This window comes from Budorcas taxicolor, chromosome 10 (assembly GCF_023091745.1).
Source record: "Budorcas taxicolor isolate Tak-1 chromosome 10, Takin1.1, whole genome shotgun sequence".
NCBI lineage: Eukaryota > Metazoa > Chordata > Mammalia > Artiodactyla > Bovidae > Budorcas > Budorcas taxicolor.
The window spans coordinates 30,912,932-30,936,647 of NC_068919.1; the positions used below are offsets into that span (position 1 = coordinate 30,912,932).

Here is a 23,716-nt window from a genome sequence, read left to right on the forward strand (position 1 = left end):
CTAACTTAGAATATTGAGATTTACAGGAGAGTTAAACTCTATGTTTTAGTTTGATTCAGTCTCTTTCCATATAAAATTCACCTTAAAATGGTCCTATCAATTAAACAGCCCCACTTAAATTGTGTTTTATTTGGGGTCATATTCCTCACCTCATGAATGCATTAGTCTCAGATTTTCTTTGTTTTATTGTGTCAAAGCTGAAGGTTAGCAAGTTTTAAGAAAATACTTCTTGATTGCCAAATAAAGGCAAAAAAAATGTATTTGATTAGAAATTTATTATCAACTAGGAATTTTCTTTTTTTCTACCTTTTCATTTTCTTTTTTTTTTTCATTTCTTAATATTTACTAGGTCATCTGTTTCATGGAAAATGAAGTCTTATTCATATTTGTTTCCCAACAGAAAACAATCCTTAACAACTCCAAAGTCCAACCCCTTACATTAATTGAGATTTTTGTACTGTAATATGGATGTCTTGGGTTTTTGAGACCCTAAGGTTTTCACCCAACTTGAAGACAATGATGCCAGTGAGCTTCTGTCCAGAGTTAATCAGCTGCAGAATTTGTAAACTGCACATGTGTCAAAGTTGAAAATGTTAGCACTCTAATAGAAGCTTGAAAAGGTTAGATCTGATAAAAGCCGTCAGCAGTTAAAGGAAGTGATTTATGGGAATGTAATGACACAAAATGCCTCATTTATCACTCATATATAGATAGGTTAAGGTTCCTATGTCATACTTTTAAAAACTTGACCACTTCGCATTGTCAAAATAGGTACTTAATTGCCCTTCATCCTTTTCATTTGGAATTTATTTCATTTGAGTTTGGTAATTTTATCTATGATCACTTTACTGTCATTGACTTCATATGGTTCCATTTAGAGCCATTCATATTTTGGAGTTTCAAAAGCTGTACATCACTGATCTTAAAAGTTTTATTAGCTAGAGCTGTTGCAAGGAAGACTAAGCCAACCTTCTATATGTTAATTTACATTTTTGTTAAACAGGAATGCCATGGAGATGTGTTAAAGTGTCATTTTGTCTTTTCTAACACTTGTAATTTTCATCGGCATTTTCTAATCCTCTAAAGTTTCTATACCTCTCTTCTTAAACAACGCAACATGAGGTTTAAAAGAGCCATCAATTTGTTTGCCTTTAAGTTCCACACAAATGAAATTTAATGAAAACTTGCCTATGTTGGTTAAATGATCCTAAAAAAAAAAAAGATAAAACCAAAAGTTAAGAGACATGCCAGCTTTGTATTTCTTTCCCAGATTAATTAAGATACAATTCTTGATTACTTCTATATACATTCTAAGAAAAGCACTTATAAACTTGGGATTCCTAAACATCTGTTTGCTTATTTGCTATCATTTAGTTTATAAACTATTTTTAAACTGCCAATATATAAAAGTAATATTATAAAACAAATTTTATAATGATTATTACAGTTTTAAACTCTTTAGTATGAAGGGTAAAGAAGTGTTTAAGGCCTTCTTGGAAATTATTCAGATCATTAAATATAGCAGAAGCGTCTCAGGGTTTCCCCCTTTACCCCTTTACAATCAAAAAGTAATTGGAAAACTTTGACAGTCTCAGTTTATCAGCCAAATATTGCCCTTTCTTCAGTAGGGACTTCCCAAGTTCCTTTTAAGAAGTCGGAGCAATTTCTTCAACAAGACAGAGGCACGACAGCAAATGGGGAAAGGAGGAGCTGTAAATGTGGCTGACCCTTGCTGTACCTTGATTCCATCAAATGGACTAGAAAAAAATACATTTTTGAGACAAATCATTGAAAGTTGAATATGGATTCGTATGACTTCTTAACATCAAGAGATTACTGTTAATTTTGTTAGACATGACAGAGCCATTATAGTTACGTAAGAAAATATCCATTTTTAAAAGAGATACACACCAAGAAGATGTTGGAGTGGAGAGACTAGGGGCTGAGGATTTCTCGTAAAATATGTCAGCAAAATGCATAAGTTGAAAGAGGGAAGGTGAGTATTTAGTAGGGGGTTCTCTGCTTTCCATACATTAAAAAAATTTTGTAATAAACTTCAAAAAAAGTCAGGGAGATTATTACGTTAATCTTGTCCAAAACTGTTGCTTTTTAATATAAAATTATAATACCTTATGTTTTCTTGATATCAGTTTTAATTTTAAAATCATAAGGTATTATCTAAAAATATTTTTTTAAGTCTCCAAAATTTATTTCTCCTCAGATTATCTAATTGGGTAACATAAAATGCAGTTACATACTTTAACTCAGTAGCAAACTGATATCTTCTAACATAAAAAAGAGCTAATAAGTTCTGCACGTTTATTCAAAATATGACAGAAACCTATTAGCATAGGTTTTTGTGCTCTGAAAAGTATGTGGCTTCTAAATGACATTGCAGATTATTTTTTTGTTTGCTTAAATGTATAATTTCAGTCCTATATTTCTGACAACAGAATTTTAAAATATGTATAGGTCTTATATTTTCAGCTTCGTTTATTATCATTGTTTGCTAAAGCATTTTCTTGAGTTGCAATTATACTCTCCCAACTTAAGAAATATTAAATGAAGTGTATTTTTTCTGCATATATCTTTGTTCTGAAAAAACTTTTGTACATTTAAATCAAAATTTTAATTCTTCTATGGTTTGAAAAAATTCTGCATGTATTTACTTGGCTGTCTTTAGACATGTATGCAGTATTTTTATCTTTAAATGACAACAGAACCCCTGAAGGTCTCAAACGCTTAAAATATACATTGATTTGAAGAAAAGGTATTCTTCATATGAATTTATTATTTCTCCTATTTGTATTAAAGGATAGTTAACCAAATGTGTTTTTCTATTTTTGTAGATCATTTACATATATTAAGGCAACACAGGAAGCACCATTTCAGTTGAACCTTCCAGAGATTAATCATTTTAGTTGAAGGAGTTTTGTTGTTATTCTTTCAAGTCAATGATTAGGAAAAATTCATATCATGTGTGTTTATATAATCATAGTCAAAATTGTCTCAATCTATGAATCTTAATAGTTTGCTCTTGTAACAACTATGAAGCAATGTATTAAAATGCCTTAATTACAGGGCAAGAAAAAGAGAAAGCACAGTCTTTTAGCATATGATCTTCAATTGTTCACCAAAGGATAAAGAAAGCATTCAAGCGTGGTTTCAAGAACTGTCAGCAATAAGAAAATGCAAGGTGCTTTGTAGAGCCTTAAAGACCTTTCTGGGAAATAGATGTAATTAAAAAGTAAAATAGACTTTTCATTTTAAAGAAATTTTTTTAATCTTATAGAATTCATAATGTTAATATATTAGTAAGAGCATTATTTTCTTACTCCAGATAAGAAAAAGTCATCCATGAAGCTGTTATATTTGATTCACACAGTGAATCTTACAAGTATTCTTTTCTGTAGGTTTGACTTAAGAGTGCAAATTATACATATAATAATTTTTAAAGGTGTTTTCTGTCAAATTCATATATGCTGATTAGATCATATTCATAAACTAGGAATATCTAGTAGTCTTCCTTTTACTAAGAGAAGTCCTTTTATGCACACTAAAGTTCAAAATGATCAGAAAAATTTATTTTTGCACTCTTAATTAACATGTTCATATATACCTTGCTTCTTGTCAGCACAGCACTAATCCTGGTAGTCAGGTATGAGAATTTCAGAAGCACTTTAGCTTTCATATTAAAATATATATATATTATTTTCCATGAAGTTCAGTCAAAATGTCTAATTAACAGTACGTCTCCAAGTTGCATTAAACTGGAGGAGGTTAACCTCAGTATATGATAATAATCTATTTATAAATAACCCCAGTGCTTGACTTCAGCCTGCTCTGCCTCTGTCAGAGTCTGGGGATCTAGTCTGCTCCCACCAACAATCCACATATCAGTATTAATCGACTACTTCCAGGCACCAAATATATTCATGTTTAAATTGTCTTCATTTCAGGACACCTCATCTGGAGATTAATCAATTTCAGAAGAGTAGTGTTTTTAATTACTCTTTACACTGAGAAACTGTTTGTGGGCCAGTGTTATTTTTCCATCTACTTAATGACCAATGTATTCACTGTTCAACATAAAAAAAAAAAAAGAGATTAATTTGGCAGTGTATTAAAAGACCTTATTAAAATCTCCAGTGCCTAGACTTCTAGTTAAAATCACATTGTGGAACAATAGATGCGCATAGTACAGGGACTGGTCTCCAGTTTAACTCACACAGAGATGTACCCACTAAAAATGTCTGCTCTGTGTTTCCATTAAATTGAGTTTCTCAGTTTAAATTATTATTCTATAGAAGATACCACAGACTACTTTGTTCTTAAATAGTCATGCAGTAGATTGAGTAGTACTTGAAGATTTGTTGCATTTTGACTATAGGAAAAATAATGCCTCTGCGTGATAATGAGTATATGATTTGCATGTGGATTGTATAATTCACAGTATACATATGCATTCATCATGTTATTCTTTGCAATTTGATGAATTATGTCAGTTTATTACATATGTCTGCATGTACCTCATCTCTTAATTAAAGCATTAATCACTAAAATTACCAAAGATATGTGGTTTTACTGTACTTTTAAAATTTAATGTTGATCTTTGCATGGTAATATACATATTATTTCTTATTGGTAGGCTATACTAAGACATTTTAAGTAAGGATTTCCATGTTATGATTCTATCATATCAATTATTTTAAATATGCTTATCTTAATATATACTTACAACACACTTTTTAACTGTTTTAAATCATTTTTATATGAGATTAATTCCCTAAATCAATAAAATTACCAAAGACATATATATGTACATATATATACATGTTATATGATCAACATTAAAATTTAAAAGAATATATATACTCTTTCTGTACTTTTAAATTTTAAAGTTGATCTTTGCATAGTCATATGCATTATTGCTAACTGGTAGACTATGATAAGACATGCTAAGTGAACATTCATGTTTTGCTCCTAGCAAATCAATTTCAAATGTGTTACTGTGTTTAACTTTTTATTTTATATTGGAGTTTTACATGTTATTTTAATATACGTTTGCCACACCCTTTAACATTTATGTTGCTTAATCATTTCATTTGAGATTAATTATACTTGATGTTCATTTTCAAGCACCCAGTATTAGTTTATTTATAAATGATGAACATTCGCTATTTATGTGATTCAATCCTTTTTAGAATTCAGTTCTTTTAGAAATTGTTATTGAGAACAGAATAACGAATTGTGAGGTTTTGAGGAAAAATTTCTGAAAAAATGGTACCACCTGGTCACAGGTTTAGTTGTTACGTAGGAGGCACATGCAGAGACAGCAATGGCCCCCCACTCCAGTTCTCTTGCCTGGAAAATCCCATGGGCGGAGGAGCCTGGTGGGCTGCAATCCATGAGGTCGCGAAGAGTCGGACATGACTGAGCGACTTCACTTTCACGTTTCACTTTCATGCATTGAAGGAAATGGCAACCCAATCCAGTGTTCTTGCGTGGAGAATCCCAGGGACGTTGGAGCCTGGTGGGCTGCCATCTATGGGGTCGCACAGAGTCGGACACGACTGAAGTGACTTAGCAGCAGCAGGAGGCACATGTTGCAATATTGCAGTCCATTTAACATTCCTGAGAGAAAAATGTATTCATTCAGCCCCTCAACTCTTCCTGTCACATTCACCACTGTCTTTCTTCTCAGCCCCAAACCTTGCTTTGTGCTTCTCTGAGAAGACAGAGCCCTCCCTCACATGACTTCATTAAGCCACCCCATCCCTCTTTCAGTTTTTGCTTGTTCTCTCCCGTCGTGTCCAGTGAGGATGCTTCCTTATTATATTTCTTCCTTTCCTCAGTTTCCTCTCTTCCCCAGAATCACCAAGTTTGCCCGTGCTTTGAAAGTCATCCTTGGTTGGCTTGTGCATTAGAGCCGCTAACGTGTTTCTTTCTTCACTCTGTCACAACATTCATACTGGGGCCTCTACATCAACACGCACTTAATGCTAAAGAACTTGACATTCTCCCATGCTTTGTTTCAGAAATATGCCTCTGAAGATGCCTGTGGATGCTGCTCTGATGTGCAGGTTATGCTCCTGCATCTTACACACCCACGTAAATATGCTTTCATTCCTAATTGAGAATGTCATTCCTGACACCTGCTCACCTGGAACTAGCACTAATTTCATGCCTGGCATGCTGAGCAATTCGGAAGCAGGAAGGCACTAGTCTCCCATACTTTATACTTCTTATTTTGTCTTTTTTCCTTTTTCCTGCACAATACTGCTGGACCCGTCTTCCACGGGCATGACTCTGATGTGATGCTTCCCTCTGTGTGCTGTTTTTCTCCTTCCCACTTCACTCTGCTCCATGCCATCAGCAAACTCCTTTGCCCTCTGGCTTCCTGTTGGGTTCATTCAGTGGGGAGGAACTGGCAAGAGATCCAGGGGTTCATAGGAAGTGCCAGGAAGGTATTTGTTCTCCTAGCCACTTCTCCTCCAGGGCCCTCAGGTAGACTGCCTATGACGATCAAGTCAGCCCTGTCGGGCGGTCCTCCCCACCCAGCTCCTTTCTCAGCTCTGGGTGTCCACTTCTTTCTCTCTGCCATTCAAACCTAGGAGTGGAGGGGTCTCCCTGCTGTTGACAGCCTGGAGGCATTGCACCTCTGAACCTCTTTAGAATTTTCAGTGTTGTACTTTCCCTACAGAGCGAAGTCAGTCTCCTCAGCCTGCCTGCTGTCTCTCTAGCCTTATCCCTAGATGTTGCTCCACATACCAACATAATTCCAGTCAAACAAACATACCCCACAATGCCCTTTTGCATGACTTTGTGATTGCATGATCCAGTGCCCATATTCTCCCTGTTTTGGCCCATTTTATTTAACCTTCCCTTCTTCTAAATTATTCTAATGAAATAATTCATCAAGAGTCTAGACTGAAGCAAGCAAGTATTACATTTGAAGCTAAAGTCATGTTGAGAGCATTTGGAAAAGGTTACTCTCCCCTGAACTTCAGACCCATAAATCCACCTGGCTTTTCAACATCTCTACTTGGATATATGTTAGATATCTCAAACTCAGCATGCCAAATCTGAATTCCAGAGGCCCCTAAAAGTTTTCCCCATCCCAGTTAATGATGACTGTAGCCTATCATTCACTTAGGCAAAACCTCTTTGGATCATTCTTGCTTCTTTCCCTCATAGTTCACTTGTGATCTTTCTAAAAATCCTGTTGATTCTACCTCCAAAATATCCCCAGAATCAACCATTTTTTACCATCTCCACTGCTACCACTTGGTCCAAGTCACCGTCATGTCCTTCCTGGACTACTGAGATAACTTAACTAATCTCCCTGCTTACATGCCCACCCTCCTAAAGTATTTTCTCAGCATAGCCTCAGAATCATCAAATATAATTAGATCATGTTAATCCTTTGCTAAAAAATCTTCTGGTGGTTCCACAATTGACCCAGAATAAGAACCAAAATCTATACATTGGCCTTTGCAGTCCCACATGGTTCCTTGGAGTCATTGCTATAATCTTATCTCCTACCACATTCCTCAAACTCACTCTCCACCAGGCATTCTGGTGGCTTCTTTGCTATTCCTCAAACTTATGATGTACATTTTTGCTGTAGGCTCTTTGCAGTGAATGTTCTCCTTGCATGAAACACTTTCTGAATACATGGTTCAGTGTCAAAAGTGAGATACAACATCACTTTATCAGACTTACCCTGACCCTCCCAACAGCCACCATCTTTCTTCCTTTCTTTGTGCTTCTCCATAGTCCTTTTTACCTTCTTACACGATATATTCTGTCCTCTATTTTATTTACTCCATTAGAATTAAAATTTACAAGGACAGGGTTTTCGGTCTGTTTTATTTCCTGCTGTATCCTTAAGAACAGTGCCTGGCATGTAACAAGCTCTTAATAAATATTTGTTGAATAAATGACTAGGTTTATTTTGAACAAGCCTGATGTATTTTTGAAGTATATACATATATATATGTGTCTCATATATCAATGTCAGTGGTACAGATTGTTCATATTATCTGCATTTGATGGTCCCAAAGCTTCTGACACTTGAACAAAATGTTTCAAATCTAATGTATTTACAGTAGAAATAATCAGTCTTTCAATTTTACAGTTATAAGAAAATAGGCCTTCTCCTCTCTTCATTACTCTTCTCTTATTAGGAAACCCTGTAGTTTCTAAGAGAAATAATACCAACTTTTTAAGAAGAACTATTGGTATTGTTTTATATGCTATTAATAGGTTTGGAAACAATGCTACTATAATTAATTTATCAAACACTTTATGAGAAGTGTACACTGTACCACGCATTTTAACTATTACTGCCAAGTATCAAACTTCAAACTTAAATAAGCAAATATTCCAAATGTTAGCAAATCTGAAGTTAAGCAGAAGATGACATCTTGGGGCAGAAGATGGCATCTTAGGGCCAAGTATAAATAAGTCTGCATTCTCTCAGTTCCATTTTGATTACGGAGGTTTATCCAAGCCAATTTGCTGCTGCTGCTGCAAAGTCATGTCAGGTGTGTCTGACTCTGTGCGAACCCATAGACGACAGCCCACCAGGCTCCGCCATCCCTGGGATTCTCCAGGCAAGAATACTGGAGTAGGTTGCCATTTCCTTCTCCAATGCATGAAAGTAAAAAGTGAAAGTGAAGTTGCTTAGTCATGTCTGACTCATCGTGACCCCATAGACTGTAGCCCACGGGATTTTCCAGACAAGAGTACTAGAGTGGATTGCCATTGCCAAACCAATTTAATTGAATTTAAAGGATCCTTAGTGTGGGTCATCTCTGCACATATTATAGCCAATAGAAATTAAGAAATTAATACTTCAAATGAAAAATCATGCATTATTATTACTTTTTTATATTCTCTCAATATTCATCTAAGATGCTGTATTTACTACATAAATTTCCTTTACTTAGCAAAAATAATTTTGTTTTGTGCGGGAAAAGGGCTTGCTCAGGTCAGAGTTTCACTGAATGCTATTTGCTGAAAATGCTCCTCAAAACAAGAGATGGGTGGTCAAATGATTTTCGAAAATGTGACTTACTACATTGAAATTTCAGAGGCTCTGAGATGTTCTGCAGGAAGGAAACATGGTTATCATTGTTCAGTTCAGTTGCTCAGTCGTGTCCGACTCTTTGTGACCACATGAACCGTAGCACGCCAGGCCTACCTGTCCATCCAACTCCCGGAGTTTACCCAAACTCATGTCCATTCAGTCAGTGATGCCATCCAACCATCTCATCCTCTGTCGTCCCCTTCTCCTCCTGCAATCAATCTTTCCCAGCATCAGGGTCTTTTCCAATGAGTCAGCTCTTTGTACCAGGTGGCCAAAGTATTGGAGTTTCAGCTTCAACATCAGTCCTTCCAATGAACACCCAAGACTGATCTCCTTTAGGATAGACTGGTTGGATCACCTTGCAGTCCAAGGGACTCTCAAGAGTCTTCTCCATCACCACAGTTCAAAAGCATCAATTCTTTGGCACTCAACTTTCTTTATAGTCCAACTCTCACATTCATACATGACTACTGGAAAAGCCATAGCTTTGACTAGATGGACCTTTGTTGGCAAAGTAATGTCTCTGCTTTTTAATATGCTGTCTAGGTTTGTCTTAGCTTTTCTTCTGAGGAACAAGCATCTTTCAATTTCGTGGCTGCAGTCACCATCTGCAGTGATTTTGGAGCCCCCAAAAATAAAGTCTCTCACTGTTTCCATTATTTCTCCATCTATTTGCAATGAAGTGATGGAACCTGATGCCATGTTCTTTATTTTCTGAATGTTGAGTTTTAAGCCAACTTTTTCACTCTCTTCTTTCACTTTCATCAAGAAGCTCTTTGGTTCTTCTTGACTTTCTGCCATAACAGTGGTGTCATCTACATATCTGAGGTTATTGATATTTCTCCTAGCAATCTGGATTCCAGTTTGTGCTTCATCCAGCCCAACATTTTGCATAATGTACTCTGCATGTAAGTTAAAAAGCAGGGTGACAATATACGGCCTTGAGGTACTCCTTTTCTGATTTGGAACTGGTCTGTTGTTCCATGTCCAATTCTAACTGTTGCTTCTTGCCCTGCATATGGATTTCTCAGGAGGCGGATCTGGTGGTCTGGTATTCCCATCTCTTTCAGAATTTTCCACAGTTTATTGTGATCCACACAGTCAAAGGCTTTGGCATAGTCATTGTTAGCCCTACAGTTATTTGACCACGGAATCACATTTTGCATCCAAAACTGCATTCCCTTTGGAATGGCCTCTTAAGAACTCTTGTGTAGACTCCTGACCAATAGGAGATGGTAATCACATCACTGGTGGGATGTCAGGTGGAAGACAGGGAGCTAGCTCCCACTTCAGAGCTATCAACGTGGAGATAAGTAACACCTCTCCCTGGGCCTCCTAACTAGCCAAACTTCTCAACACTGAAAAGCCCAGATGGCATCCCCTTAGACCAGAGGGGGCAAAGTGAAATGCTCCTGGGGGCCAGGCAGACAGCTTAGAGTGGGGACTGTGGTGAAGCTAAGAGGCAGCAGTGTTTCATCACAGGGCGGCTACCACTCGGTCTCAGCCCACTGTGGCCATGGAGATATAGTGGGCCCAGGAGCACCAGATCTTCCAGTTCTTAAGTGTCGAAAATCCAGATTTCCATGCTTAGTCTCCTATGTTTTAAATGTTGTTAACTAATTCCATGTTTTAAAACAGCAAAACAAAACCCCAGCCACCCAATAAAATATATTCTAGGCCTGCCCCAGTGTGTGACCTCCACCTTAAGAAGAACTAGCATAGCAGCATAAAAAGATGAGACATTTCGGGAAACCTGGAATGCACTTCTCCTGATGTGTGCTTGGGCCTTTGTGGAAACCAGGTTACTTTCAGTATTTTGGAGGCCAGAATTTTTCCACCTCAGTAGAAATCTTTGAGCCTGAAAAGCATTGAAAACTAATTTATTCCATTGCCCTCATCAAATAATGATAATTTAATATATGTAAAGATGTTTTTACTTTACAAAGTACCAGCACTGAAAATAAAGTGATTGCCTCTAGGTGTATTAGTCCGATAGGGCGTCATAGCAAAATACCCCTGATGGAGGGCTTCCCAGGTGGCACTGGTGGTAAAGAACATGCCTGCCAATGCAGAAGGTTAAGATAACCAGATTCAACCCCTGGGTCAGGAAGATCCCCTGGAGGAGGGCATGGCAACGCACTCCAGTATTCTTGCCTGGAGAATCCCATGGACAGAGGAAGCTGGTGGGCCACAGTCCATAGGGCCACAAATAGTTGAACATGACTAAAGTGACTTAGCACACATGCACAAGCAGCTTAAATCACAGAAATGTATTTTCTCAAAGTTCTGGAAGTTGAAAATTCAAGATCAAACTGTCAGTAGGGTTGACTCCTTCTGAGGGCTGAGAGGGAAGTGTTTGTCCCAGGCCTCTCTCATTGGTGTGAAGACAGCTGTCTTCTCCCTGTCTTTACATCCTTTTCCCTGATCTTATAAGAAGACAAGTCATACTATCCTAACTACCTCTAAAGATCCTATCTCCAAGTAGTATCACATTCTGAGGTCCTGGTGTGTGGGTGCAGAACATTAACACTTCAATATCATAAGTTTTGTTTTTTGAATACCTAGAAATTTGGTACAAAGTTTTAACCATAAAGTTCTATATTTAAGCTAGGAAAAGTTCTTTTTTGAATTGTATGGGAAAAAAGTAAATAAAACCAAGTGTCAAAAGTTTTATGTAACTTATCTGGGTACCTACCAAAAATAGCATGTGTGTGTGAGCTGCTGGGAAAGGAGTGATTGAAACCATAGATTTATTTATTTGGGCCACCACCAAGTACCTAAGTAGATATACAAGTTAGAATGTGTACCTAATAAACATGAAATACAGTATGAACTGAATAATATGATTTAAAATGAGATGTGAAAGCTTACTACTATTAACATTAAACCATGTTCTAATGCATAAATATTCTTAGAATATCTGAGCTTATGCAAAACAGTTCTGCTTCTGTGTCTCATTTTCGGTTATCTTCTCTTGTTTTAGTGCTTCTTAATTACAATGAAACAAAAAATCAGTACAGTTTTAGATTTTAATGGCCAAAGAAAGAAGGCAGAAATAAAACAGGATCTTGAATTCAACATTGGTGATATGAAATATTTCAAATCAGCTTTATTTTCTACACTGCTTGCTCACAATTTTCTCCACACTTTTGTACACGTCCAAGACCCCAAGGTGCTTGGGTTGAGACCTTCTTCTGGAGCCCTTCTATTGTTTAGCTAAGTGAGACAAATATTCCCAAATGGAGGCAAGTTTTCTTTCAAAACTTTTCTTTCTTTCAAAGCAGATAGCTGAAGTTCCCTCATTCACATATTAATTCGTTTATTCATTTAACATAAACCATGGGCTAGGTATTCAGGTAGGCTTTAAAGATAAGCATAGCTGCCTCTAACCTCAGGGAGCTCACAGTCTGGTACAGCGAACAGAAATGGAAAACAGAGAATTTGCAGTGAAGAATTTGCCAGAATAGAACCATCACTCAGGCCAGAATGAGTGGAAAATGCCTATGAGTGAAGTCACAAGTAAAGCACAGAAATTTTCTAGGTGACTGACCCAGTTGTATGTTGCAAAGATGCCAAAACATCAAAACACACAGTGTATTGAGGGAATTGTAAGTACCTGGGTATTTCTGAAATATACACTGTGTCAGAAAATAGAAGATGTGAGACTGGAGATATGGGAGCCAAGTCATGAAGGGAATTTGGAGAAATCGTATGGGCATTGTGGAGCCTTGCCTCCCATATTTTAATCAGGAAAACAGCATTTTTAAAAAGATCATGTGGGGAGTGATGTAGGGGATAGGTCAGAAAGAAAGAATGGTGAGAATTACAGTACTATTGTGAGTTCACTTAAAAATAAGAGACAGTAAAGTGGTGTGTTTAAGAAAAGGGTAGACCCTAGAGCCAGGGTAACACCTTGGCAGCCTGGCTCTGCCACTTCTTAGCTATGAAACCATGGGTCAGTCCCTTAACTTCTCTGAACCTCCGTTTCCTCATCTCAAAATGGAGATAATGTAAAGAACCCATATGCCAATGCAGGAGGCTTAAGAGTTGCGGGTTCAGTTCCTGGGTCAGGAAGATCCCCTGGAGGAGGTCATGGCAACCCACTCCAGTATTCTTGACTGGAGAATCCCATAGACAGAGGAGCCTGGTGGGCTATAGTCCATGGGGTCGCAAAGAGTCAGACACGACTTAGTAACTAAACAAACAACGAAAATGCACTTTCTAGGGATGCTGTGAGAATTAAGTGCATTGTATATATTAATCACTCAGTATATGTTAGCAATTATTGTTATTAATGTTAATAATGGCTTGGACGAAGATGGGGCTAGGTGATAAGTTTAAAGCAAGTTAAAACAGGAGAATTCAGGAACTATCTTAGTAAGGTTGTAGAGGAAGGGGCTGAGCCCATGTGTAACCTGCTACTGGGACTAAACACCTAAAGATATTCTGTGTTCTCCAGAGTTCTTCATTAGTATTAGGTTCCAACTGTACAGCTTTTATGTTTGAATATAATCAGATGCCGCTGTCAGAACATCGCTGACATCTCTGCCCCTCTACCACTAGATGCTGCTGTCAGGATTCCTGTCCCCTCTGATGCTTGAGGCCTGTTTATGAGGTGAGCGTTATATGCACCCTCAGTCGCCCCAGGCCTAAGAGAAACCACGAGACAGTATATGAACCCATGGCCTTAAATATCTTGTTTTTCATTCTAAAGAAATCTTTCCCATTTTTTTTTTTTTAAGTCTTGGCAAACTTTGATGTTCTGTTTTCCTGAATTTACTGGGAACTTCATGAAGTCCATCACCGGATGATTGACAGTAGGATCACTGGAAACGTTTTTCTATCCTTCTATTTAATGGGAAAAATCAAAGTCTTTGTCACCCTAATCTGATACTTGTAAAAAGAATTTTTGCAGTGAGGAATCTAACAACAACAACAACAAAGGCCCGCTTTCTCTGCAGGCTTTTCAGAGCAGTGCCTGCTTGGCTGGAGACAAAACAGCTGCCATGTACCTCTCCCAAGCTCTGTTGTCCGTACACATTGGTCTGGCTTATTCTGCTTTCTTTCCAGGAGAGCAAATGTCACCCAGCCATGCTAGCATTCTCTTCATGAACCTTACTGTGTCTGAATCTCTCTTTCTAAATGCATCCTGGAGTCTGCGTCTCCCTCAGGGTGAGAGGGAGCCTAGCCTCCCTAGGGTGGCTCCGGATGGTCTGGTTAAGTAAAAATTCCTCCTTCTTTGCCTTGTCTAATTGGAGTACCAGAAATGCAGCAATGGACAAGACACATAAGGGTCCCATCCTTAGGGAGTTCATATTATGATGGGAAAGACAGTAAATGAATAAATGCATTCTTTTTAAATCATGAACATATGATCCGTGAAGATCTTTCCAACCAGCTGTGGTTAAATGTTGTTGTTGTTGTTCAGTCACTAATTGTGTCCAACGTTTTGCAACCCCATGGACACACCAGGCTCCTCTCTCCTCCACTATCTCCTGGAGTTTGCTCAAATTCATGTTCATTGAATTGGTGATACTATCTAACCATCTCATCCTCTGCTGCCCCTTTCTCCTTTTGCCTTCAGTCTCTCCCAGCATCAGAGGCTTTTCCAGTGAGTCGGCCCTTGCCATCAGGTGGCCAGAGTATTGGAGCATCAGCTTCAGCATCAGTCCTTCCAAAGAATGTTCAGGATTCATTTCCTTTAGGATTGACTGTGATTTGATCTCCTTGCAGACCAAGGGACTCTCAAGAGCCTTCTCCCGCCCCACAGTTTGAAAGCATCAATATGTCTCAATAAATGCTTGAATTGAATTAGATCCCTCTGAGTCTGAGTCCTTCACACTCGAGACTGTAGTTTTGAGATTGGCCTTCAAGTGTACTGCCATTTTCTGTATAACTCTGTTTAGCCTATGTGAGATTAGAAGCATTGAATGTTTTGGCTGTAGTGTGACGTTTTTATGGTATCTGGCTATTGATATGAATGCTGCAGTATCTAGCTTCCTACTTCCTTCCTCAAAACAGCTGAGCACCTATAATATCATTTCCTGCTGCTTTTGTATAACATCAGTAAGCCAGTAAGGGTGGATAAGCAGAAATGGTGGATAAGTGGTTATGTTCTTATTGTCTGTGTACTTCAGAATATATATATGACCAGGCTATGATAGATGGGCCTCAGTGACAACCCAGTCAGCACATACATGCAATTTAAGCATCAAAGAGTTCTTATGCATTCTAATAAAACTAAATGGAAAAAAAAAATTGCAGTTTTCCCAGTATTTGGATAATACAAGCAGTGATTCACTTTCATCACCAAAATATTTACATTAAGTTATTTATTCATTACCAGATCAGGGGTAGGGCCCTATAGAAGATGGGTCAATTTGTCATTGTTTTCCATTATGTACCCATTCTGTGATACGGTATTCACAAACTAAAAATGTGCTTAAAGATTAAGATCATGTAAATATTTGGAAATTAAAATGAGAGGCATGAGATTTGCCTGCCACATAATTTCCTACTAGACATATCTTTAAAGTAGAGCTTTAGCCTTTCATTCTATCACTCAGATAATTATTGATCAGAATCTGCTAAGGGCCAGCCATAAACCAACCACTCTCCTAGGCCTCTGAATACAGAGATTCCCCCAGAATACAATTCCTGCTTTCAATGAGCTGATTCTAGTGGGGATGCAGACGAGTAAACAGCAATTGTTGCAAGTAAACCAGCAATCACAGCATGAAAGGACTAAGATTGAGATGTGCCTGGAGTATATGATGAAAATACAGAAGGCTAATTCCTGCACACCCCAGCTTAGATTAGAGGGGAAGATGAATGGGGAACAATATTTTGAACAGAAGGGACAGGATGTGCAGAGGTTTGGAAGAACTGAAGCTACCAACAGCGTTTAGTATGATTAGAGCAGAGCAATCAGGAACCAGATTAAAACCTTGTATGATGCCATAGACTTCAAACATTGTCTCTGGGGCAGTACAGATAGGTTTTTTATAGCAAGTTGCTGACACAATTAGATCTGTTATTTAGAAATATTGTTAAGCCCCGGTGTGGAAGACCAATTAGAGGTGTTTGGTTTGTGGGAGATTTTGTTTGTTTGTTTCGGCTGTGGAAATATAAGAAAGACTGGGGAAGGGAGACCAAATGGGAGGTTCTTGCTGAAGTTCAAAAGTGTGAAATGGAAAAGAATAAAGGGAGTTCAGTCGAGATGGGAAAAACAAAACAGATTTGGATATTAGGGACTTGTGGTGTCCTGTCTTTCACTGTGAAATTTGAGTTGGAAAGTAGGGTGTTCATAACAGAAGCAGGTAAACTCAAGAGTATTGAGTAGCATTTAAACCATTTGCCCTTTCGAGTGTCCAGTTTATTTCCAGTGAGGCTTGAACCGAGGGCTTCCGAGTTCTGCTGTCCTGTGTTCTTTCCCTTAACACTTTATCTATGTTAAATGGAAGCAAACAAATAAAAACAAGCAAAAGGATCTGTTATCTATATGATATGTATGTACACACTTAGACACTGTGAGTAAAGGAAACCAAGTTACTGTGAAAATTGGAACGTCTTTTATCAAATATCTTTATGGAATGTACTTTTAAACAACAAAAGCATTTTCAGGTTGGCAATTTCTCAGTCGTTAGTGCATTAAAAAAAAAAAAAAAGTTTCAACCAGCATGTGTTTCCTCACCTTCCAACAGTGAGTGGCAATGTTTGGAAAACATTTGTTAAACTCTCTAAATACAAGTTGATGCTTCCCATAACACTTGTGACATACCCTGCTACATGAGAAAACGGTTTGCCTTTGGGGTCATTCCTAGATCAAGTTATTTTTAAAGCATTTATGTGCCATTACAGGGATTCACACAAAAAAGAGGCAGCACTGCATGACTTTCAGTTGGCCCAGGATTTTCATTCACTCCTGTTCCTGTTTTAAAAGTAAACCTTTCTTAAAGTTGTGTTCTTCCTCTTCATTTCATTCATAAGTGTAGGTGTCTCTTATTTCTTTGAAAAACTTTGAGCTCAATCACTAGAATTAAGCAGGGGGATTAAAAAAAGAAAAAATTCACACTTAAACTTCTTACAGCTAGCCAACACCTCCTGTGGATAAACATCACATGTTACAAATGAAGAAACTGAGGTCCAATGAGGTGGTCACCCAGCATCAAATTCTATAATCTATAAGTTGGGCAAATTTTTTTAAAAAGGCATGGGATTTATGTAGGGATTGTTTTAATGTCACAAGTGTTTAGTAATTATATAACTGCTATCAATCACCTTGACATAGAGAACTCTTGAAGTCCTAAAACATTTTTCTTAACAATTAGTAGCCAGTAATATTACTAGACCCCCAACTCCAGCCACGTGCTGACCCAGGACCTGAGGTTGTTTCATGCTGTCCTTCTTGCTCTCTTGCATGCTGCATAGTACTCACTGTGCATTAAAATCAATGCACAGTGATGATTAAAAATTTTAAATACAAAGGGGGACAGTCTAGAAATTATTTACATCATCGGTTACAACCTAAGAACCAATATGTTGTTGTTCAGTCGCTAAGTTGTATCCAACTCTTTTGTGATCCTGTGGACTGTAACCCTCCAGGCTCCTCTGTAGCCCCCCAGACTCTTCTGTCCATGGGATTTCCCAGGCAAGAATACTGGAGTGGGTTGTCATTTCCTCCTCAGGGGATCTTCCCGCCCCAGGACTCACGTTGGAAGCAGACTCTTTACCACTGAGCCACCTGGGAAGCCCTGTAAAGAAGCAATACAGATGAGTAGAAAGAGTTCAGGTACGAGTGAAGGACGAGCAGAGTTTAATTCTCAACTGGCTGCTTACTGTCAGTGTGGCCTTGGGCAGATTGTTTTCTCTCCTCTTTTTTTGCACATCTGTAAAATGAGCCCAGTTTGATTCTTATGAGAATTTAGTGAGCGCACATATATATAATGACTGGCACAAAAGTCACATTTAGTTAAAGGTAACTAGCAGTACTGAATCCTGGGTCTACCTTTAAGGGAACCAGTGTATGCCAAGTCAAGGAGAGAGGATGCTGCAAGGATATGTTTTTGCTTGGGTCTTGGTTTGTGATGCCAGTGCTGTAGTTAAGATATCCCCCTCCGTTCAGCGTGAAGCTACGGAGAATCTAAACACTTCTTGGAGGACAGCGCCAGTGCACTAATGAAACATCTCCTTGCCCAAGAGCCCAAACAAAGTTTGTCTCCTGCAGGGGGACTTTTTTCTTCTTTTTTCTGTTTTCTTCTTTCTTGTATTTATTTATTTATTTATTCTTCCAACAGATGCTTCCTTGCTTTTGGAGCCATATCATGCACTGGGGGTTAGTAATTTCACTTTTCCAAGATCTCAGATACTTGAAAAATAAAGAGTAGGGGGTTTTTTTGGTGTGTGTTTTTTTTTACTACGGGCACAGGAGGAAAAAATCCAAGAGCTATAAACTGGGGAGTACATTAACCACTTGGGATTATTTCAAAGTGAAAGGGCATTTACTAGGTTCATCTGACCTCTGATTTGAGGATCAGTTTTTGAAAAACACCACCAATCACAGACTTGTAAAGTTTGCAGAAACTGCCGACAGACCCAAATATGTTAAAGGTTGTAATCTCCTGAAAGGAGTTGGTTGATTTTCCTGTTGCCCCTCCTATCAACTTTAACCTCCAACCTTCTCCGGCATGTATCACTACAAATAAAACTGCTGAGGTTTGACAAGAGGATATAAAGTCATTAGGCCGTTGCACAGGGATGGCCACGTGATTTTCTTCAACCTGGAATGAGTGCTTTGTAATTTGGGCTTTTCAATAGGAAGTCATAAACACTCACTCATATCGCTTTAGTTTTAATAATTACTCTTTAAAAAAAAAAAACAGAAACATACATATTCAATGATGTTTGACAACTGGAATTTAGTGGTTTTGTTATTGGTTGTCTTTGACCATTAAGGTGGATTTCTGTTCTTAATTTTAATGTATCGATTTCAAGCAAGCAGCGTACGATCCTGCTATAAACATGGCATTTGTATACAGCACTGTAAATGAATTTTTAGTTCATGATTAAGACAAACCAGATGACATAAAGCAAACAATGTGTTCGTGTTGCTCTACTGACTTAAAAAATAATTCCCGGCCCTGGATTCACCTGCAGTGCCTTTCTTCTTCAAGTGCATGGAGGGAGTGTGAGGCTCATGGAGCACTTAAGTGCGCCAGGGTTTCTGAAGTTCCAGTTACTTGTGTAGATTCTCAAGTAATTCAGCTGTCTATGGAAATTATTCATTCTACACTAGATAAATGCTCTCTTATGAAGTCTCTGGCACCGTTCAGTCTGAAATCAGGTAATTCTCTGTTACTAGTGTTTGAACATAAGGAATGGGGGAACGATAACATCAGTACTTGAATGGTGGTTCTTGGTATGTTTTAGTGTGTTTGCTTTTTTAAAGGTAGGTCAGTGTATTTTGTTAGATACAGCTTAGTGGCTCTCAGCCAACCCTGGAAAGGTGGTATGTGTATGTGTATTTATCTATTTATATGTATATATATCCAATATATATGTATATATCCAATATATAGGGCTTCCCCCGTGGCTCAGTGGTAAAGAATTTGCCTGCCAATGCAGGGGATGCAGATTCAATCCCTGGGTCAGGAAGATACCCTGAAGGAGGAAATTGCAACCCGCTCCAGTATTCTTACCAGAAAAATCTCATGGAGAGAGGAGCCTGGCACACTACAGTCCGTAGGGTCACAGAAAGCTGGACATGACCGAGCACACGTGTATCCTATATATATATATATATATATATATATATGCAAGTATTCTTTCTTCATGCTCATTTTCCTCTATTCCTGTTCCTTTCAGTGGGCAGCTGAGCAGAGGACATGTGATATGAAAGACTGGGGGTTTGGTAAATAAGGAGCCTTGGTGTGAGAGAGAGGGGGACGTGGTACTGATTAGGTCCCACTTGCCTTTTTGGTCACCTCAGCAAAATCCAGACTTTCAGCAGAGCCAGGGTGCATTCTGCAGAAGCATTGTGTTATCATAAGGAAAGTGCGTGCATGTAAAAACTCCCAAACAGTCCTCTAAGCAATGTCACTTCTTTCCGAGCAGGATCCAGAACCTAGAAGAGATCTGTGTGTTGATTTGGAGCTGGGGTTGGGGTGAGGTGGAATGAGGGAGCATGCAGGAGATGGGGACAGAAAACAAAACAAGAAAACTGGGTGGGTGTGGCCTCACATCTTGCAATTCTAAGGAAACTAGAGCTTTATAAGCTCCTTATGGTAAAACTGTGGAGACCATAAGACTGGCTCTTGTTTCTCCCATTGAATGGTGTATAAATCCAAATGGTAATTATTAACAACAGCTGTAGGAATCTTGTATATTTATTCAGCACTTCCACATTCTTTTTTTTTTTTTTTTTTGAGCCTTTAGGAAACAAAAGCATTTTAACGGATAGGGAAGCAAAGGCTCAGAAAGATAAAGTGACTTGTCCAAGACTAGTTCATTAGTGTCAGAGCTAGGATTGCTTTGCTTATTGTTCAACAGAACTGTTCTGTTGACCATGTACCAGGCATGTGCCAGGTACCAGGCATCCAAGGATGAATGAGGGACCTCCCCTCAAGAAGCTCCCAGTCTGTGCAGGGTTGAAGGGGCGTGGGGCGTGGGGGGTGGGGGGATATCAGGGGCACTGAGGCACTGACTGGGACTCAGAAAACGAGTCTGCAGGAAAAGGAGGCCGATTCTCACCAGCTGTCCTCATTCCAAGTAAGGACAGTTTTAAGAATGTTAGCTGTTTAGCCAATTCAAACTCATCTTCCCATTTTAATTTCCTGAATTACCAGTTCCAAAACTTTTAAAAAACGAGCAGCTGTATTGTAGAAAAGGCCCAGCCTGATAACTCAGCTGGTGACAAGTGAGACGAGCACCTACTAGACTAATTAGGGAAAACTGTGGACACCAGGAGCTGGAGCTGTGGGGTGGTTGAGTGGACACCTCAAAGGTTAAAAATATATATCATAGATAGAACAAGAAAAAGCACTTGACTTTTTGCTAATATAAAAAGCCAAATCCCTCCATTTTTATGTTTTATTTATCTGTCCCATGACATTAAAATAAATAAACCTCTAAAACTCATGTAATGATGCTAGATGAGGGAAACCCATTCTAACTGATTTACTTACTTTAAACCTTAAATCAATAGCCACAGAATGAATATTTTGACTATTTAACCAAGCTTTCTTTGTATTTGCTTTTACCAAGAACTTCATTCCTTCCATTTTTATCGATAAAAGCATATACATGGCATTAATAGATTTTAAATGGGCAGACATGGAATTGAGATGAGATTCAGTGCATCAAAACATCAAGAAATGCTTTGTATTCCTGAGAAAGATGCTATTTTACTAGTGGTTGGTGCCACCTAGATGAAGAGTTCTAAAGTTAGACTGCCCAGCCCTTTTTGTTCTAGTTGTGTGTCTGTAGTGGTTAGTGTCAGTAGGCGATGAATGTATGTACAAACTTGTGAGTAAAAAGAATGGTTTCCCCTCACCGAGAGTTACAGTGAAATTTGACATCCTAAGATGAGGCCCAGGATAAGAAAGGAAGCGTTCCTATTCCAGCTTGACAGTACAGGAGAAACTCAGCCCTCTTATCTTGTATTACCTTTTAGGCATTGCTAAGAAAGCTGAGCACCGAAGAATTGATGCTTTTAAACTATGGTGTTGGAGAAGTCTCTCTCTTGAGAGATCCAACTAGTCAATCCTAAGGGCGATCAGTCCTGAATATTCATTGGAAGGAGTAATGTTGAATCTGAAACTCCAGTACTTTGGCTACCTGATGCAAAGAGCTGACTCATTTGAAAAGACCATGATGCTGGGAGAAGGGGATGACAGAGGATGAGGTGGTTGGATGGCATCACCGACTCAATGGACATGAGTTTGAGTAAACTCCGGGAGTTAGTGATGAACAGGGAGGTCTGGCATGCTGCAGTCCGTGGAGTCCCAAAGAGTCAGACACGACTGAGCGACTGAACTGAACTGAAGCAGGCAGTGAAATGAGTATTCCCCAGCTAGAAATAGAACAGAAACAGAATCAAGCAATAGAAAAAGTTGAGGCTCAGAGTTGGAAATCTTGAGGGAAAGTAAACTTAGAATTAGTTCCTGAAGCTCTGAATCTGAGTGTCCAATTGTAGTAGCGCCTTCGGAAAGAGAAGTGTGAGTAGACTGGAAAGCACTGGTTCAGTGGCTTTTTGCCACCAAATTTTGGCTTAAATTGCAGTTGGAAGCTTATGCTCTGCAGTGAGTCACTCTTCCTTTCATCTGGGTTGGGTAAACTGGGTGATTCCCAGAACGTTTCTGTTCTGGGGCCGTCTTCTCGTGCAGTGCTCGCTTTGGAAGTAGATTCCCCTGGTTTGCTCGAGATCTAGGTTCTGAAGTTGAGTGCAATTCTTAACGCCTCATCTCTTTGCTGACTCAGGGAACAAAGACTGCTTCAAGCCAAGCAGACCCTGATGAAGAAGCAGTGATCCGATGATATCTTCCTTTCCTCCCTGCTCTAACTTTCCCTGTCATGACAGCCACTCCACCCACCCCCCTTGTCGTCCTCCCTGTCACTGATGTACAGCTGCATAGACCTTCTTAGCCCCACTTCTCACTTCGAGCCTTTTTTCTCAGTCCCCTCATCCTCTTTACTCAAGATTTTTTTACTCTCTTTTAGTCAGGGTTAATTGGTCTTGCCTTCCAGGAAAGCTCTCCATAACAGACTTCCTGCTCGAGTCAGCTTTTTCTAAAGTCTCATAAATTCCTGAGAAGACGAGCGAGGGGATGCCCCAGGAAACTCCTTCTGGAATTGCTAGATGGCAAAAAAGCCTGTACAGACCTCTCTTTAGTTACATAGCCCTTCCTTCCCCTTGCCTTCCAGAAGCCCAACTAAATGCCCTTTTTTCTTTCTTCCTCATCTTACTTAAGAGAAGGGGGAAGTTAATTAACAAAGGAATCAGAGACTTTTACTCTCCACAGTTAAGATTTCCTCTCATTGAGCTGGCTTACATTCTATCACCCACATAGATAGGTCATTAAACTTTTATTTATGCAGCATAACTTCTGACTGCACTGAAGTGATATAAATGTAATTTATCTGATGACTCAGATGGTACCTCAAGTTGGTCATGCTAGAATTTTCCATATTGGAAGATAGAGTCCACGAGACTGCATCTTTGCACTGACCCGCAGGTGTTTAGCCTGCCGCTTTCTCCACTATAGGCTAACCAACAAAGAACAGTACTTATGTCAAAATTATTTTTGATTCGTTGGATATTCATGGTGAATAGAAAATAAATTTAAATTAAATGTCATATAGTCAGAACAGGTAGTAGGGGAGTGAATGAAAGCTTGTCTTTTATGGGCTGCTGAGAGGTGATAGCTCTTAAAAAGCAGTCTGCTAACTGATCCCAAGCGAATGCAAATTAACAGTTGTTTTCTTTCAGAACTGTGTGACTGAATAAACATTTACCATTTGTTTCATTTCTACTCATCTCTTAAAACAGTTGCTACAGGTCTTAATAGTAAGACTCGAAACATATAATATATTAGCCTTGGCACATCAAAATATTGTTCATCTTCC

The 23,716-nt window shown here is 38.7% G+C and overlaps 1 protein-coding gene across 3 annotated transcripts in view; it reads left to right on the forward strand.

The window, feature by feature from the left end:
* The window catches only part of CDIN1 (CDAN1 interacting nuclease 1), a 232,779-nt gene that overhangs the window by 153,520 nt on the left and 55,543 nt on the right, over positions 1-23,716 (forward strand). The window contains exons 11-13 of one of the 3 annotated variants that reach the window (XM_052646663.1): positions 6,039-6,111; positions 13,658-13,709; positions 14,679-14,849. The exons of the other annotated variants lie outside the window; for them this stretch is intronic. Of the exons in view, the coding sequence (XP_052502623.1) occupies positions 6,039-6,111; positions 13,658-13,708 (124 nt within the window). The 3' untranslated portion in view covers position 13,709; positions 14,679-14,849. Of the gene's footprint in view, positions 1-6,038; positions 6,112-13,657; positions 13,710-14,678; positions 14,850-23,716 lie in introns of those variants that run through there. 3 annotated transcript variants of the gene reach the window in all.